Raw genomic sequence first — 14,858 nt, 5'->3', positions numbered from 1 at the left:
ACACTTTCCTCCCACCCTAGTGAATGCCCACAGAAGGACAACTAAGCCATGTGCATGGAACTGAAATATACCAATGCAGGAAGATTATACCAAGTCAGGTATCTGGTCAATCTAGCTCAGTACGGCCCACACTGACTCTTTCAAGTTTCAGACAGGAAGCCTTTCCCAAAGCTACTTGGAGATGCCAGGCCCTCAACCAGGGAGCTCTGGCCATTCATGTATGTACATGTAGAATAAGCAATTGTGTGTCTTACACAGAAGCACCCCCACTCCTTTTCCCATTCACATCTACTAAAGTTGAACCCTTCCTAAGTAATAATAATTTTATATAATACCCTGCCTATCTGGCTGGATTGCCCCAGCCACTCTGGGCAGCTTCCAACACATATAAAAATAAAATGCCAAACACTTTCCTGCTCTGCTCAATAGGGAGCAAGGAAAACACTTTGCATATGCCCGGTGACCTCTTTTCCTGCATTAGCCAGTTTGGCGTAGTTTAGGAGGACAGGGTTCAAATTCCTGCTCAGCCATGAAACTCACTGTGTCTCTCAGCAAAAACCTGCCTCACAGGGTTGCTGTTAGGACAAAATGGGGAGGGAGAGACTCATGCAGACCACCCAGAGCTCCACCCAGACCACGCTCCGCCCCAATGGCCAAGCCCCACCTCCTTTAAGCTTACAGACCGGTGCCCCGCCCACCCTCCTTCGCACCGCCCACCTACCGCGGGGACAGTCCGCCCGGCAGAGGGCGCTGCCGCAAGGCACGTCGGGCCTCAGGTAATGCTCGCGCACCACCCGCACGGAGCGGCCCAGTAGGCCCCGCAGCTGGAGCACCTTCTCCGTCCGCTGCATCTGGAGAGGGAGGGAGGGGCGCGCGCGCGCGAGAGAGAGAGAGCCTGCGGGGAGCGGGCTCGAGCGGGAAAGCCACACCTCCAAACGACCGCGCTCCGCCGTCCCACCGCTCTGATTCGTCGCCGCCGCCGCCCGTCCTGAGAGGAACGTGGAGGCGTGCTAGGGGCAAACGGGGAGGCTGGAAAGAAGAGGCGGGGCCACCTCTGAGAGAAACAGGGAGGCGGGGCCGCGGCGCGAGACCAGAAAGGGGCGGAGCCGCCTTAAAATGGCGGGCATGATTTCCTGCGGGGAGAAATTCCCTGAGGGGATGAGGCCGTTTGCTTTGGTGAGGGGGCAGGCGAAGGAACCTCGTAAGGGTGGATCTGCGTCCATTCGTTTTTCCACCCTCACGGTTACAGGCCTTGGGCAGTTTAGTAAATCCCATCGTCAGAATAGAATAATAATAATAATAATAATAATAATAATAATAATAATAATATAGTTATACCCCCGCCCATCTGGCTGGCTTTCCCCAGCCACTCTGGGCGGCTCCCAGTAGAAGAAGAATAATTAAAAAATGTGATAAAATATCAAACTTTAAAAACTTCCCTAAAGAGGGCTTCCTGTTAATTGGCATGGTTAATTTCTCCCCATTTCTCCTCATGGCTCTACTCTGAGAATAATTAAGTTACATCACATTACGTTTCTACCAAGCCTTTTCTTTAAGGGACTGAAAGTGACCTACTCAGTTCTCCCACGACTTAAATTTCAACAACCACCCTGTGTGGCGGGTTAGGCTGAGAGACGGTGACTGGTATTTTGCCAGCCTTGCGTTTCTCTGCAAAAATCAAGGCCTCTGAGGTGGCAGGCAATGATAATAAAGCAAGCTATTGAGCAAAAAAAAAAAAAAAAGGTGGTGGGGAAAACGGGATTAAAAATTAATGTGTAAATCAAGACATAAATTTATAAATCCAATGCAGTGCACAAAACCAAAGCGACTAAAAGCCAGAGGCAGCAGTTCTGGTCTATTTAAATAAAGAAGAAATCCATTAACATGCAATCTCTTTATTAGGAGCATCTGAAAATAAGTTTTCCAAGTTCATTGGATTCTGTTAGGCAAACAGAGTTCAAAAGGGAAAGAATTGAAGACTGTGATTTGGTCCCCTGGCAGAGGTGGTTTTAGGAGTGATCTTGTCCCAACCCATCAGGAGTAACTTGAGAATTGGATCTGTTAGTTGTTGAAAAATGGAAGCAGGAGACTGACATTGCAGCTAGCTGTCCGGCTCAGAGGAGACGGGAATAGACAAAACGCTGTCATTTGTTACTTGATTAGTATCTTGATTTTGGATGGCATGCCAGAGCCGTTATCAATTATTAAATAAAGAAGAGAAATAAATTGACAGAGATATACACAACACCGCTTTCCCACATAAATACAGCTGTAATGTATCATCTTTTGACATTTTAATGACAACTCTGTTGCACTTTATGTCATCCACGTATTACAGAAGTTCCCCTCCCAACCTCTCTCCATCAGGCAAGACTAATGCCTTTCATCACATATGGAAAATTAAAACAACCAAATGCAGCTAGTCTCCAGAAACGTGTTGCCAATGGCAAAAGGAACTGCTCTAGTTGGTTTCAGGGTTGAAACGACAATCTTAGGAATTGTGCAATGCAATCCTATGAATGTTCATTCAGGAGTAAGCCCCACTGGGTTTAGTGAGGCTTGCTCCAAGTTAAGTGTTTTAGGATTTCAGCCAAAGATTCACCAAACCCCAATTCTGGAAATCCAAGAACCCTTTGCTCTGAAGATAATTTAGCAGAATGTCCTGGTGCCTGTCTGCAAGTCATCATGGTGCATTTTCCATTTTTGTCGCTAGGAGTCACTGTTTCACTAATACAGTAAAGATAAGCTATATGATGGGGAGTTTCCTTTGCCCAGATGCAACAGACACAAATCCACTCAAGTCCGTGATAACAACATAAGCAGATTGTCTTCAAAATAAACAAGAAATTAAGTGTTTCCCTACAAAACAACAACGTAAACAAATCCCTCAATTTATTGGAAGGATTCAAGTAGTGGAACATGAAATTACAAGAGCAGCTTATGAACATTACTGGTTGTATAGAAATATTTTGCTTGCCATAGCTCTTTGTTTTTGCTGCCATGTGTTTAAGAGTCAACTTTACACTTTATCTCTGGATTAAATTGTTTTACTGTCAAACCAAGCTGCATATTACTTTCATTTTAATTGCAGCCTGACCCTGACACATGCTTAAGCCCTTGGAAATCAATGGTCTTGGGCATAGGTAAGTCTGCCTAGAATTGCAGCCTTAAGCTCCAGTTCTATGCATATGTGCTAGAGGATAAACCCCATTGCATTAAATAGGACCTACTTCTGAGTAAACTGTCTGGAACTGAGCTGTTGATTTTTTTAAATTTTAGTTTCCCAAACTGCCATTAAGATCAGGAAGTTTGATAGATGGTTTAATATTACTTTCTTCTATTACCAACAGCAAATCAGAATGTTGGAGGCACTGCATGGATGGAGCTTTTATTTTTATAGGATTTTTTAAAAAAATCTCTTTCTCCTAAGTAGTCCAGGGTAGTTTATGTGGTTCTAATCCCCTCATTTATTCTGCACAACAACCTTGTTTGGTAGATTTGGCTCAGAGAAGGTGCTTGGTCCAAGATTGCCCTGTGAGCATTGGGGCTGAGCAGGAAATGGAACCAGAATCTTTCCTGTTCTAGTCAAACTACTATGTCCCACTGGCCCTCACAGCCTTTGTACCTCAGTTGTTCCAAACACAGCAGCCAACAACTCGGGTGGATGGACTGGCTATAATATGGGAAATGAATCCAGATAGTGTGCTTTAACTCATGTATCTCCTCACAAGGGCCTTTACCTTTTTCCAGGCAATGCCTGACTATTCATGTAAACCACTTCAGAATTAGGTCCACCTTAGTTAGGAGGAGAAAGTGCTGGTTGATTATCACACCCGCCCCCCTGGGACCTTTCTCTCTTGAATTTTAATGCACATCCTTGAGCCTCTAAGGAAAACGCTTCTTATCTCATTTGTACCGCAAATGACAACTGGAAAGAGTTCAATGGAGGTCGATTGCCTCCTCATTTAATTTCTCATGATCGGTGGCTAAAAAGGAATCCATCAATTTCACCTCAACATCACAGCTCAAGAATGTGAGGGCAAGGGAGCATTCTTCCATTTGTAGGTGGACTTTTATATACTCAGCAAAGCAACCAAACCTATTCGGGAAACAGCCATGGCCCAGCCTGTCAGGAATGGGTGTGCAGACCTTTAAATTTTGGAACTTCTCCGTTGTACTGTTGGTCAAATATGGGCCTATCTGAACTAGATGTGAAACCCAGATTCCCCCTCTTCTGCTGATGTTTTGGTAATGAGCACAATGAAACACTCCTCAGATTTCAGTACAAGGCTACCCTCTCCTTCCAAGTTACAGCCTTTTTTAAATGCTGTCCTTAATACCTTAGAAGCTATAACTTGCTTTTATGGGAAACCATAGTGAAATGAGCATTATAAACTACAGGAGCAAATAAAATAAAATCTGAATGGCAGGTGATATTCATGCCTCTTTATCTAAGACTATAGAAATAGAAAAAATATTTCATGGACCCTAGAAAAAAAAGAGAGAAAGCAATGAGCAAGCTTTTAAAATAAAATAATTTATAACAGCTATAACACATAAATCACTCTTGGTTGGCATGGAATAGTTGTTAAATTGTGGTGGCTTGGTGTAAAATGGAGAGTGAATGGGGAATTGCATTTGTGTGATTTCTTATTTTTTAAAAATGCAACACCTGAAGGCTCTTAGCTGACTAAACATGTAACTATGGGTAGGGGTGGGGACAACTCCCATGCACTGTTGGTTATGTGTGTGAACTGCTGCTTTTTCCATGGTGTGGTTAATGCACTGTGCTTCAGCACCCTGGATAGTTCATTATACCTCTGCTAATGCTGGCTGCTGTTCCTCCTTTGCCTCACCTATTCCAAGTTGTATCCAGTGTTAGTCATACTCAGAGTAGACCCATTGAAATTAAAGACCATTACTTACTTTGGTCCATGAACTTTAATGGGTGTACTTTAAGCAGAGGCGGTTGGCTAGAACCTTATATCTATCTCATCTCTTTTCTAAGCCCATTCTAAACCATCTCCCAATTCCTTTCAAAACCCGCTTCTTGGATAAATAGTAAGTTATGCAAAACAAATGCATGTCAATATGACTAATTCTACATGTGCATCTCATTTCCAGAATTTGGATTTTCGTGGTGAATATTTTTTTATTTTTGCACAGTACATACAGCCTCCATCTGTTCTTTGTGTTTTCTTCCAGAGAGGCATAAAAACATAGTTTATGCTGACAAACCTCTAAGCATGCCGGTGAAAACTATGATGCAGTCACCCATCACGAGGATGAAGCTTACAGAAGCAAGTTGATAGATTTATTTGCTGATCACTCAAGAAAAGGAAGGAATGAACTGTGTCATCCTGCTTGCATTTTTACAGAAGGCGTTTGCTCATGCAGAAAGACGATCGGCATTACACCAAGGTGCTCTGCGTTTTTTTGTTCTGTTTTTTTGCAGACTCCTGGTTGAACTGGCAAAGGCACATGAAGGTCAAATGACTTGCCGGAGGTTATCCATTGATCTGAGTGTTTTGGGCAGGATGGCAGCCAAATCTTCATGCTCATCCTGGTGCATTGCCCATCAGCTGTCAGTGCAGGATTCTGTTCTCTTCAGTCTGTATTTCATTTGTAAAACAAAATGGGCTTCACACCATTTGGTAATAATTTAATAGACTGCACATTAAAAATCCAGAGGACATGTGTTTGATTGCTTTACAGCACATCAGCAAAATGCCACTATCATGCACAGGAAATGCAGTGTTTGGAGTAAAGCTGAGATTCAACACATTCATTCAAGCATCAATCTCAAGCAGAGGCAAGGCAGAACAAGCAGAGGCAAGACAGTTCCTTGGACAGCTCCATGCAGGGCTCAGGGACTGCTCAGATGTTGCTTCAGCACCAGTTATTTAGATTAAGCCTCAGACTGCAGCTCCCTCTCAGTAGTTAGCTCTGCCTTCACTTCAAGGGGCCTAGATTTCTCTAGCAACCTTTGAATCCGACAAGGTGAGTGAGACTCTGGGACTCCTGTGATGGAGCCCTTTGAGTCAGATGAGGGTCTTCAGGTCAGAGGGGAACTGGGTCCACAGATTTTACTTGCAGAAGTGATTTCAGTAGGTTAGGGGCTTCTGGAACTGATCAGAGGGCAGTTCCCTCTCCCACTCTGAATCCCATTTCCCAAAGAAGGTGAATCTGACCCCAAGGTCAGATTTCATCCTCTTGAAAAGCTATTTCTTCTTTCATTGTCGTCGTCTTCTTTGGTGATCACTCATAGCTGAGTAAGATTCTAGAAACTTCTATAAACACGGTTTTAACAGTGGGTTCGTAAGTGACTGTGGAGGCCAATTCTGGATCCACACGTCCTTCCACAGTGGGAACATAGGTTTCTGGATGGGAGTTGATCATGGTGAGGGTTTGCCTAGCGTGCCTTCCTCTTATCGCGTCTCTCCCCTTAATCCTGAGTTTGAGCATCTTCAAAGCCCATGACACCTTCCATAAACATGTTGAAAACAGAGGTATGAGCATCCTTCCTTTTATTACAGTTTAATTATGCTGAATAAAAACACTGTTTGTGATCATAACCTGTCAGTGGCCAACAACTAACTGAAAGGGTGGTATTTATACTGGAGTAATGATATCAAGATGAAACAATTAATTAAATCAACTAAGGAGTGATTTAATTCTGAACAGAACATAAATTATTTTAAACAAAGAAACAGAAGTGTGAAATCCTCAGCTCTCTGTACATCCTGCTGCACAAGTCCTGTTGAAATAAATGGGAGCTGTGCAAGAGTCCTGCTTTCCAAATATATTTTGCTTGCCTTTTTCACTCTGTGGCTTATCTTCCAAGGATTTTAAGAACGTTCCTCCATCTTTTGTTTCCCTTCATCCTATTGAGTTGTCTTTTTCTCCTCCCCACTCACCCTGTTCTCCACCGCGTGGCTCCCCATGTGTCAGATAATTAAAAAAAATGGAAATTGCAAAACACAAGGCTGGAGAAGGTAGCAGAAATCCATACTGGTTGAGGCCCTCTTGAATATTAAAATGACTTTACTTTTGAGAGCATAGCAAATTCCAGCCTTGACAATTTCATTTTCAAAACTGTTTATGCTCACAAAAGTCCATAACAACAACATTTCCATTATGTTCTTGCAGGATTTTCTTGTGGTCTTTACTTTTGTGAGTCAGCTTTTATTATTGTTCAGCACTGATGTCGAGCAATGCAAATGCAAAACAGGAAGAGCTTTGCGGTAAAGATATTGCTGTTTTCTCAAAGTACAAAGGTGTCTCTCGGCCTGCAGCCCTGATGTTTTCTCCTCCCGACCTGCCTCAATAATGCAAACTAACAGCAGTGGAATTTATTCTCCTGAGACCGTAATCTTCATTTACCTGCTACCAAGGTACTCTACCTGACTATATTTAGATTTCTTTTGAATGTTATCTCAAGAGTCTAGAGCAGATTATAGTATATCATCATCTCTTTTTATCTTCACAAAGGCTGTGGGAGGGAGAGGTAGTGGTTTGCCAGAATCCATGCAAATCAGCTGCATCTCCCATGTCCAGACTAGCCAGGGCACCACAATGTCTCTGCAGGGCAATTAGTGAATTCCCATCTCTGATTTCTGTCCCTCTCTTTGGACTTTCTCTGTAGAAGCTGGGTGCATTCAAACAATCTCCCCCTCCATTGATCTTGCATTAGGAACAGCTATTTTCATTTAAACAGCTGCGGGGAGTCTGGAACACTGACCTAAAAGGAAGTCAAATTTATTTGAGGCTGATTTTGTTCTCATGCTTTATTGTCCCATTGAACATTAAGTGGAAGGGATACATGCAGGCATGCATGCACGGACACACACATTCTGCCATTGGGATAAGTAATGCAAATGAATTATATAAACAATTTTTCATACGTAGAATAATTTATCATTTCCCCAAGATCTAGGTTTTCAAATAATTTAGGCCTTTTGGAAGGAAATAAGGTAGGCAAAATTACACCACAGGGTCTGAAAACAAGGAGAATGCAGAAAAGGCAAGGACCTATGAGAAGGAGAGGGCTTTTTCTGTGGCAGCTCCTAAACTGTGGAACCTCCACTCCACAAAGATGCACCTAGCACTTTTGTTACCCACTTTCCACTGTGTGCTTTCTAACCTGACGTTTGACGGTAAAGGTATTATTGGGCGACCCACCTCTTCTGTTTTGCTTAGCTTATATTGTGCTGCATTTGTTTGGAATTGCTTTACTTGTTTTTAATTTTACGATTATGAAACCCATCTTATGGTGAAATAAGAAATCTAATAAATAAATATGAGACCACCAACAGGAAGGTGCCATATACTGAAAGACACCATTGTCCCTCTAACTCAGTGTATTGTCCACACTGGCAGTGGCTATCTAGGGTTTTAGGCAGGGTACTTTCCTTCCTGGAGATGCCTGGGATTGTACCTGGAACCCCCTGCATGCACGGTGAATACTCTCTTACCGCTGAGCCACAGCACTTCCCCTTAAGCTGCAGCCTTTCCACCGAGCCTATAGGGCAGGCATGGCCAAACTTGGCCCTCCAGCTGCTTTGGGACTACAACTCCCATCATCCCTAGCTAACAGGACCAGTGGTCAGGGATGATGGGAATTGTAGTCCTAAAACAGCTGGAGGGCCAAGGTTGGCCATGCCTGCTCTAGGGCTTACCAATCAAGGTTGGCAGTTCGAAACCCTGTGACGAGGTGAGCTCCCATTGCTCCGTCCCAGCTCCTGCCAACCTAGCAGTTCGAAAGCATGCTAGTGCAAGTAGATAAATAGGTACCACTGTGGAGGGAAGGTAAACGGCATTTCCATGTGCTCTGGCTTCCATCACAACGTTCCATTGTGCCAGAAGTGGTTTAGTTATGCTGGCCACATGATGCAGAAAGCTGTCTGCAGACAAACGCCGACTGAAAGCAAGATGAGCGCCGCAACTCCATAGTTGCCTTTGGCTGCACTTAACCGTCCAGGGGTCCTTTACCTTTACACTTCCAGATCACCTGAAATCCTCTTCACCTCCCTTGCTGTAAACTCCGTGATAATTTTGCATACAGTTAGAACAATCTCCCCACCCCCCACCCCCCATGTAGATCTTTTTTTCCAGTGGCATATTCTTCTACAGAGGAAAAGCACGACACTGGAATCCATTGCACTTCTTAATGAAGACAGATGGTTTACCTGGCAGCTCCCCTTCGCGCCTTCTGTCTCAGGGCAAGCAGATTGAAAGGGAGGAGGGGCAGAACCAGGGGGTCACATGGAACCCACAGTCGGACCGAAGATCCACAGAGGATGGCGCCCTGGAGGAGCAAAAATAAAATAAAGAGAAGAAAAAAGAACTTACCAGAAATAAAGGTAACCATGAACCATTGTTCTGACACAGGCAGCCTCAGACTATTCTCACATGCTTCTTCTTTTCAAGCAACCTGTCTGCTTTCAAGAGCAGGCAATCTGCTCTTCTCTCTGTGTGTAGGAGGAGGAAGCATGCTTCGAAACCGTCTAAATGCAGCTGCTTCTTATATAAAACTCAAAACATGCAGTTTAAAGACTTTGACAAAAGTGACAACGTAAGTAGAGCAGCAGTGTTCCCGAGAGAGGGGGAAGTGAACCCCAAAATGTCCCAGTTGACTAACTGCCAGGGGACCCTTGTTCCTTTAGCTGCCACAAAAAATGTGAAATTCTCCTGCCTTTCCCCCACTTTGTTTGCATTTGCTGAGACCGGGGGTCACATGGAAACCTACGCCTGGAAAGTGGAGCTGGAGACAGATGCAGAGCATAGTTTCAAGAAGGTGGAGACCCTCTGAAGCAGAATCAGTTCTACTCAGTTGATTAGGCATTAGCATCAGGCCTGGCCCATCCAGCAATTGCACCCCACTGAATTCCCTTCTGTGCCTGAAGAGGACCCTGAGGCCTGACCAGTTCTGCAAGTTTCCAACTCCAGGAATGAATCTTCATGCTAGACAGTGAGTAAAACTACTGTTATTTTCAGGGCATGACTTGAACATTTTCAACTGCCATGGCTTTGCTCAGGGAGTCTGTCAGAGTCTTAATCTGAGGCAGGCTGGTTTTTATTGGGGGGGGGGTGGGTTGTTGGCTGAAACACTGAGGTCAGACTCAAAAGGCTAAAAGGTTTCTCAGGAAGTCAGAGACACACAGATATCCATCCTCACAAAAAGCATAAAGTGCACCTCCAGAAAGAAAGTGTCACACCTCTGTCCTGCGCATGGGCCTCCCCCATAGGCATCAAGTTGGTCACTGTGCGAAGAGCAGGCTGGACTACATAGGTATTTAGCAGAACTCTTCTTAGGACACCTTTGCATAAGATTTGCTTATGCTGATTTATAAGAGCAGATAGGGAACAAGACTGTGACCAGGTGTCAGCTAGATTGGTAAAGAAAAAGTGTTTTATATGTGTTGTATGTGCGATATAACACTTTTGACACTAGATGGCGCTGTGGAGTCCTGCCTTTCCCTACCGGATTTCCCTTTATGAGTTCGCAACATGTAACTGAATCTCTCCTTTGACGTGTCTAGATCCAGCCCTGGTGATCTGTGTGCCTGCTTAGTCTGCTGTCAGGTGCTAATTAAATGGGAAACTCCTGCTCTCCCTTCTTAGGGCTTTTAAATCTTTAAACTGGGCAGCCTTCAAATTTATATTTCTTCAAAATAGTATTAAGTAGTAGAACCAGGAGGCAGGGGGCGGCTGCTACCTTTCTGCATATCACTGAATCTATTATTCAGGTTGAGAACTTCCAAGATGCTGAAGCAGGTGTATTCCTAATCCTTTGCTCTGGATAACAACCTTCCCACGGGGACTTTCTTCAAGGGCATCTCTCTCTTAGACCTCAGCAGCTGGCCTTCTTTGATTCTCCTCTATACTTTCAACAATCACTCTTCACAGCCACCGTTCTCTGTTACCTGTTCCGAGTGCTTCAGAGGGAAGAAAGTCTCACTTATGCTCACACTCAACAAGAGAGCATGAACAGTATCTGGAAAGGCAGCCAGGTAGGTAGAATGAGAACATAAGATGAGCCTGCTGGATCAGGCCAATGGCCCATCTAGTCCAGCATCCTGTTTTCACAATGGCCAACCAGATGCCTGTGGGAATTACTAATAGCTTCCTCTTACATTTCCCCCGTGGCGGCTTGTACCTGCACAACTGGCAGGGTGGAAAGCGGAGACGGGTGGGTAGTCAAAGCCAGAGCCAGTAATGGGCGGAGCCACTGCCTGGCTGCTTGTAAGAAGGCAGGCAGGTGGGGACTAACTGGGAGCTTTTTGAGATGGGTGGGGCAATGCCCAGTTCACCCTAATGAACAAGCCTCAACTGCCATTTCCTATGCTCATTCATGTACTTAATCTCCACAGCACATGGTCCTGACTGTGCACCTTTGGTCTGAAATATACAGATGAAGACCTTGTTTTTTTGCTTGAGCAAAAACTCTGCGTAAAGTCAGCCACAGTGTGTTTGAAAGGGGGACAGCGTTTTATTTTGTTTCCTTTGGTCTCAGCGCCTAAATCTAATATATGTTATTTGATTTGGATCCTTTGGATTAGTAAAAGGGGATTGGCTATAAAGGGGGCCGGCATCATTATTCAGCGTTATTAATGATGTTGTCAACCCTTAGATTTCCCCAAACTAGAAAACTCATAAATTTTACTTATGGGGGGAGTGGGTGGAATCTCAGAATGATCTAACAAATATATAAATTCTTTAAAGTATTTAATATGTGTTAAGAGGACAGCATGATAAATTCAGTATTGAAAACCAATATCAGGTTTACAATTATTTGCCATTTATCATCCCTGATTGCGCAGACAGTATCTTATTGAAAAGAATAAAGTGATTCATAAAGAGAGTTCTATTACAGAAGAAAGGAACCAAAAAGAGAGACGGGAGGAACAGTCAAAAATATCTTGTTTTCCTCTCCTACCATTATTGTCAGCTGCTATTTGCTCTTTTGAGAAAGGAACCGTGTGAGCTTAATCGCCTGCACTTTGATATTAGAGATACGATAAATTTATAAAGGGAGGAACCATCTCATTTTCTGAACAGCATTCTGACAGCACATTTTTCTTTAAATATCTGATTTTCTACTTACGGAGGAAAACAGACAGCTCTGTGCCATCTTTGTCTTTACAAGCTTGAGTTATTTGAAGTTTAGTACATTTGTGGGGGGCCTTGTTTCCCTTCCCCGCCTGCCCCATGAGATTGTCATTCTGTTACTGGTGGAATATGTGGAAGAAACCAAACTCCAGCAGTTAAATCACACATGATAAGACAAGAGAGGGTACCATTGGGGGAGGGCAGGGCACCCCATCCTTGTGTTTCAGAGACCACATCTGGTAATTTCTGGAGTACAGCTATTGCCTACTGTCTCACTGATCTACACTTTGGATGAATGCTAACAATGGCATTGGCCTATGCACCAGGTATGTATGCCAAAGGTGTAAACACCTTCCCTTCATATATTAAGATTTGCAGAGGGGGCATTGTGTATGTAATGGTGCCCAGGAGAGGACTTTCTCTGTGGCACCCCTTAAATTGTCAAACTTCCTCCCCACAGTGCTGTGTCTAGCAGCTTTCAACACATTGTTTGTTATGTGTTGGGGTGCCAGAGTTTTGTGGGTGCAAGGCACCCATAATCCTTAGAATTCATAAAAGTCAGAATTAATCAAGGTTTGATTAAATGGTGCCAAGCACAGAAATTCCTGGGTTTAGCTTCTGCTAACGAGCCAGACTAGCCTAGACACAGAGCATGGCTTTTTGCTGTTCTTTGAATCCAGTGCTATGCTTACATAGGAGGGCAAACCCCCTTGAAATGTGAATGTTCTGAATTCTCCCCATCTAGGTTCAGGTTATCTATCTGTGTAAATAAACCATGTACCATAAAGATACAACAGTTTCTGCTGTGCCTTATTCCCAAAAGGAAACACAGGCCCTGGGTAAGCACCCAGAACCCCTGAAGTCTCTTGCATCACCCTTTGGAGATTGGGGCGGCTTATAACAATATGCTGAACAGCGAAAGGTGGACAACATGGCTCCTTCTATTGGCCAGAGAAGGAGCAGCTGCAAAGAGCTTGCTTTTTCCTACCCCACCTGCCTGAATGACCACTCAGTTACCTCTGGCTGTTGCCCTGGGACTGCAGAAACAATACACAAATAAATAATGCACCCTGCCATAGTCCCTATTCAAAGGTAGTGGGCTGTTAGGAAGGTCCCCCTGTGAGAGCAGGACTCAATTCTGTATTCCAGGTGAGAGCAGGCTACAATTTGGGGCATGATTTATTGGTCCTGAAAGAAGTGATTCTGCGCAGGTGAGATCTGGGCTCACAAGCAGAATGTGTTTGGAGACAGTGAATAATTGCGTGTAATTTTTTTTGCTGCAGTTAATATGTTTTGCTCTTTGGCAGTTTAAATTAGGGTTATCAGCTCTAACACTCCTGGTACTGCAGGCCTTTAAATAGGAAATTGATTTGAAACCTTTTGAAACCTTTTCTGTCTTAATTCTGCTATTAGCAAGCGTTCTATCATTTGTTGGTTAGTGCATGTCTCTATGGCAGTATGGATGGAGGTGTCCCAGTTGTCAGCGTAAGTGGTAGGGTATGTTACAGTGATGGGAGGATGATGTTCAGAATAGATACTTAAGAATTTCCCTCCTCTCATCTAAGGGAACCTCAGTTGCCCTGTCAATGGACCACTGAAATTGCTGCTGCTAAATGACAGGTCAGTGAAAGGGAAATGTAGCTTCCAGGACTTGTTCCTGAATCGGGACCAACCTGGTCTACATAATTAAGATATGGTACAGTGAGACTGGCAGGTAGGCTCGTCCCTAGACATTTTGCTGACTGAGGTGAACGACAGGATGGCATCCACTTCCACATTCCACTTAAAGAAGTAGACTGGATTGGCAACTGAAGATTGCTTCAATGTGTGCCTCTAGCACACCTGAGAACAGCAAACTCTTTTAGGAGATGCAAGGCAAGTTGTGTGGCACATGCAGTTTTGTCCCCCAATAGTTGGGAACACCTAGAGACTCAGGAGGAACAACCAGAAGACTGCCACCGTCTTCAGCATCTGCCACCTGAGGCAGTCGCTTCACTCTGTCTAATGGTAGGGCCAGGCCTGCAGGAAGGGTTGGCCTGTCTCAGTCATAGTTTTTCAGTGTCCTGTCAGCACAGCATCAGCATAGGTAGGGAGTCAAGGAAGCAGAGTTTCTGTCTTTTATCTGAGCTCCATCTTCTACAGGTTCAGCATGGATCCAATTTTAAGAGACCGTGTTGTACCTCCTACCCTGCTTCCTAACAGACTTCCCTGCCTAAGCAGGTGGAGGAGGTCTTGAAGATCTTCAAGCCTTCAGTGTTGGGCAATTAAAACATCAGTGGTAGAGCATTTCGTGCTACCTGTATGGTGGACCACGTGCTTGACATGCTGGCACATGTGTGGGTGAAAATTCCCTTACCAGGAAGAGCTAGACTTAAGCTTATACAGGCTTCTCTGCAGCCATAGGGGATCAATTAACCACTAGAGGGTGGAAGTGTCATCAATATATTGATAACACCCATCTCTATTTCTCTTTTCTAACTTAACCAGGTAAGGAAGCTGACACTCTGAACAGGTATTTGTGATCAGTAGTGGACTGGGTGAGGAGGCTAGCAAACCAAAGCGAATTCCGGACAATATGGCGTTCTCGCTGGTTGGCAGCTCAGTTGATCCTGGAGTTAATGTCTGGCAGCATTTGAAATCGAGTTTGTATTAATTGGTGTACTTTGGTAGTATGATATGTATACTGATACGTTGCAACCTGTCCTGTGACCATGTGGTGAAGGGTGGGAAATAAATAAATAAATGAA

General features: G+C 44.1%; 2 protein-coding genes and 1 long non-coding RNA gene across 16 annotated transcripts in view; 1 reads left to right on the top strand and 2 right to left on the bottom strand.

Moving 5' to 3' along the window:
* DIS3L (DIS3 like exosome 3'-5' exoribonuclease) overlaps window positions 1-1,062 on the bottom strand; it is a 25,903-nt gene extending 24,841 nt beyond the window's left edge. The window contains exon 1 of one of the 4 annotated variants that reach the window (XM_083586341.1): window positions 722-1,062. In XM_083586341.1, coding sequence (XP_083442467.1) covers window positions 722-851 — 130 coding nt within the window. In that variant the 5' untranslated portion in view covers window positions 852-1,062. The remainder of the gene's footprint in view (window positions 1-721) is intronic. The other 3 variants (XM_083586343.1, XM_083586345.1, XM_083586344.1) reach the window with 3 other exon arrangements.
* The window catches only part of LOC310749660 (tigger transposable element-derived protein 1-like), a 462,962-nt gene that overhangs the window by 39,545 nt on the left and 408,559 nt on the right, over window positions 1-14,858 (bottom strand). The gene's annotated exons all lie outside the window — the stretch shown is intronic.
* On the top strand, window positions 711-14,858 carry LOC310749750. 11 transcript variants are annotated; one of them, XR_014541714.1, is made up of 3 exons: window positions 711-776; window positions 5,206-7,394; window positions 9,133-12,746. It is a non-coding gene; the product is annotated as an uncharacterized lncRNA (long non-coding RNA). The 11 variants fall into 11 exon arrangements; XR_014541715.1 differs by lacking the exon at window positions 711-776 and adding an exon at window positions 1,104-1,176; XR_014541716.1 differs by lacking the exon at window positions 711-776 and adding an exon at window positions 1,358-2,464.

This window comes from Podarcis filfolensis (genome assembly GCF_964270895.1).
Source record: "Podarcis filfolensis genome assembly, chromosome: 14".
Taxonomy (NCBI): domain Eukaryota; kingdom Metazoa; phylum Chordata; class Lepidosauria; order Squamata; family Lacertidae; genus Podarcis; species Podarcis filfolensis.
This window is presented reverse-complemented; position numbering and strand designations above follow the sequence as displayed.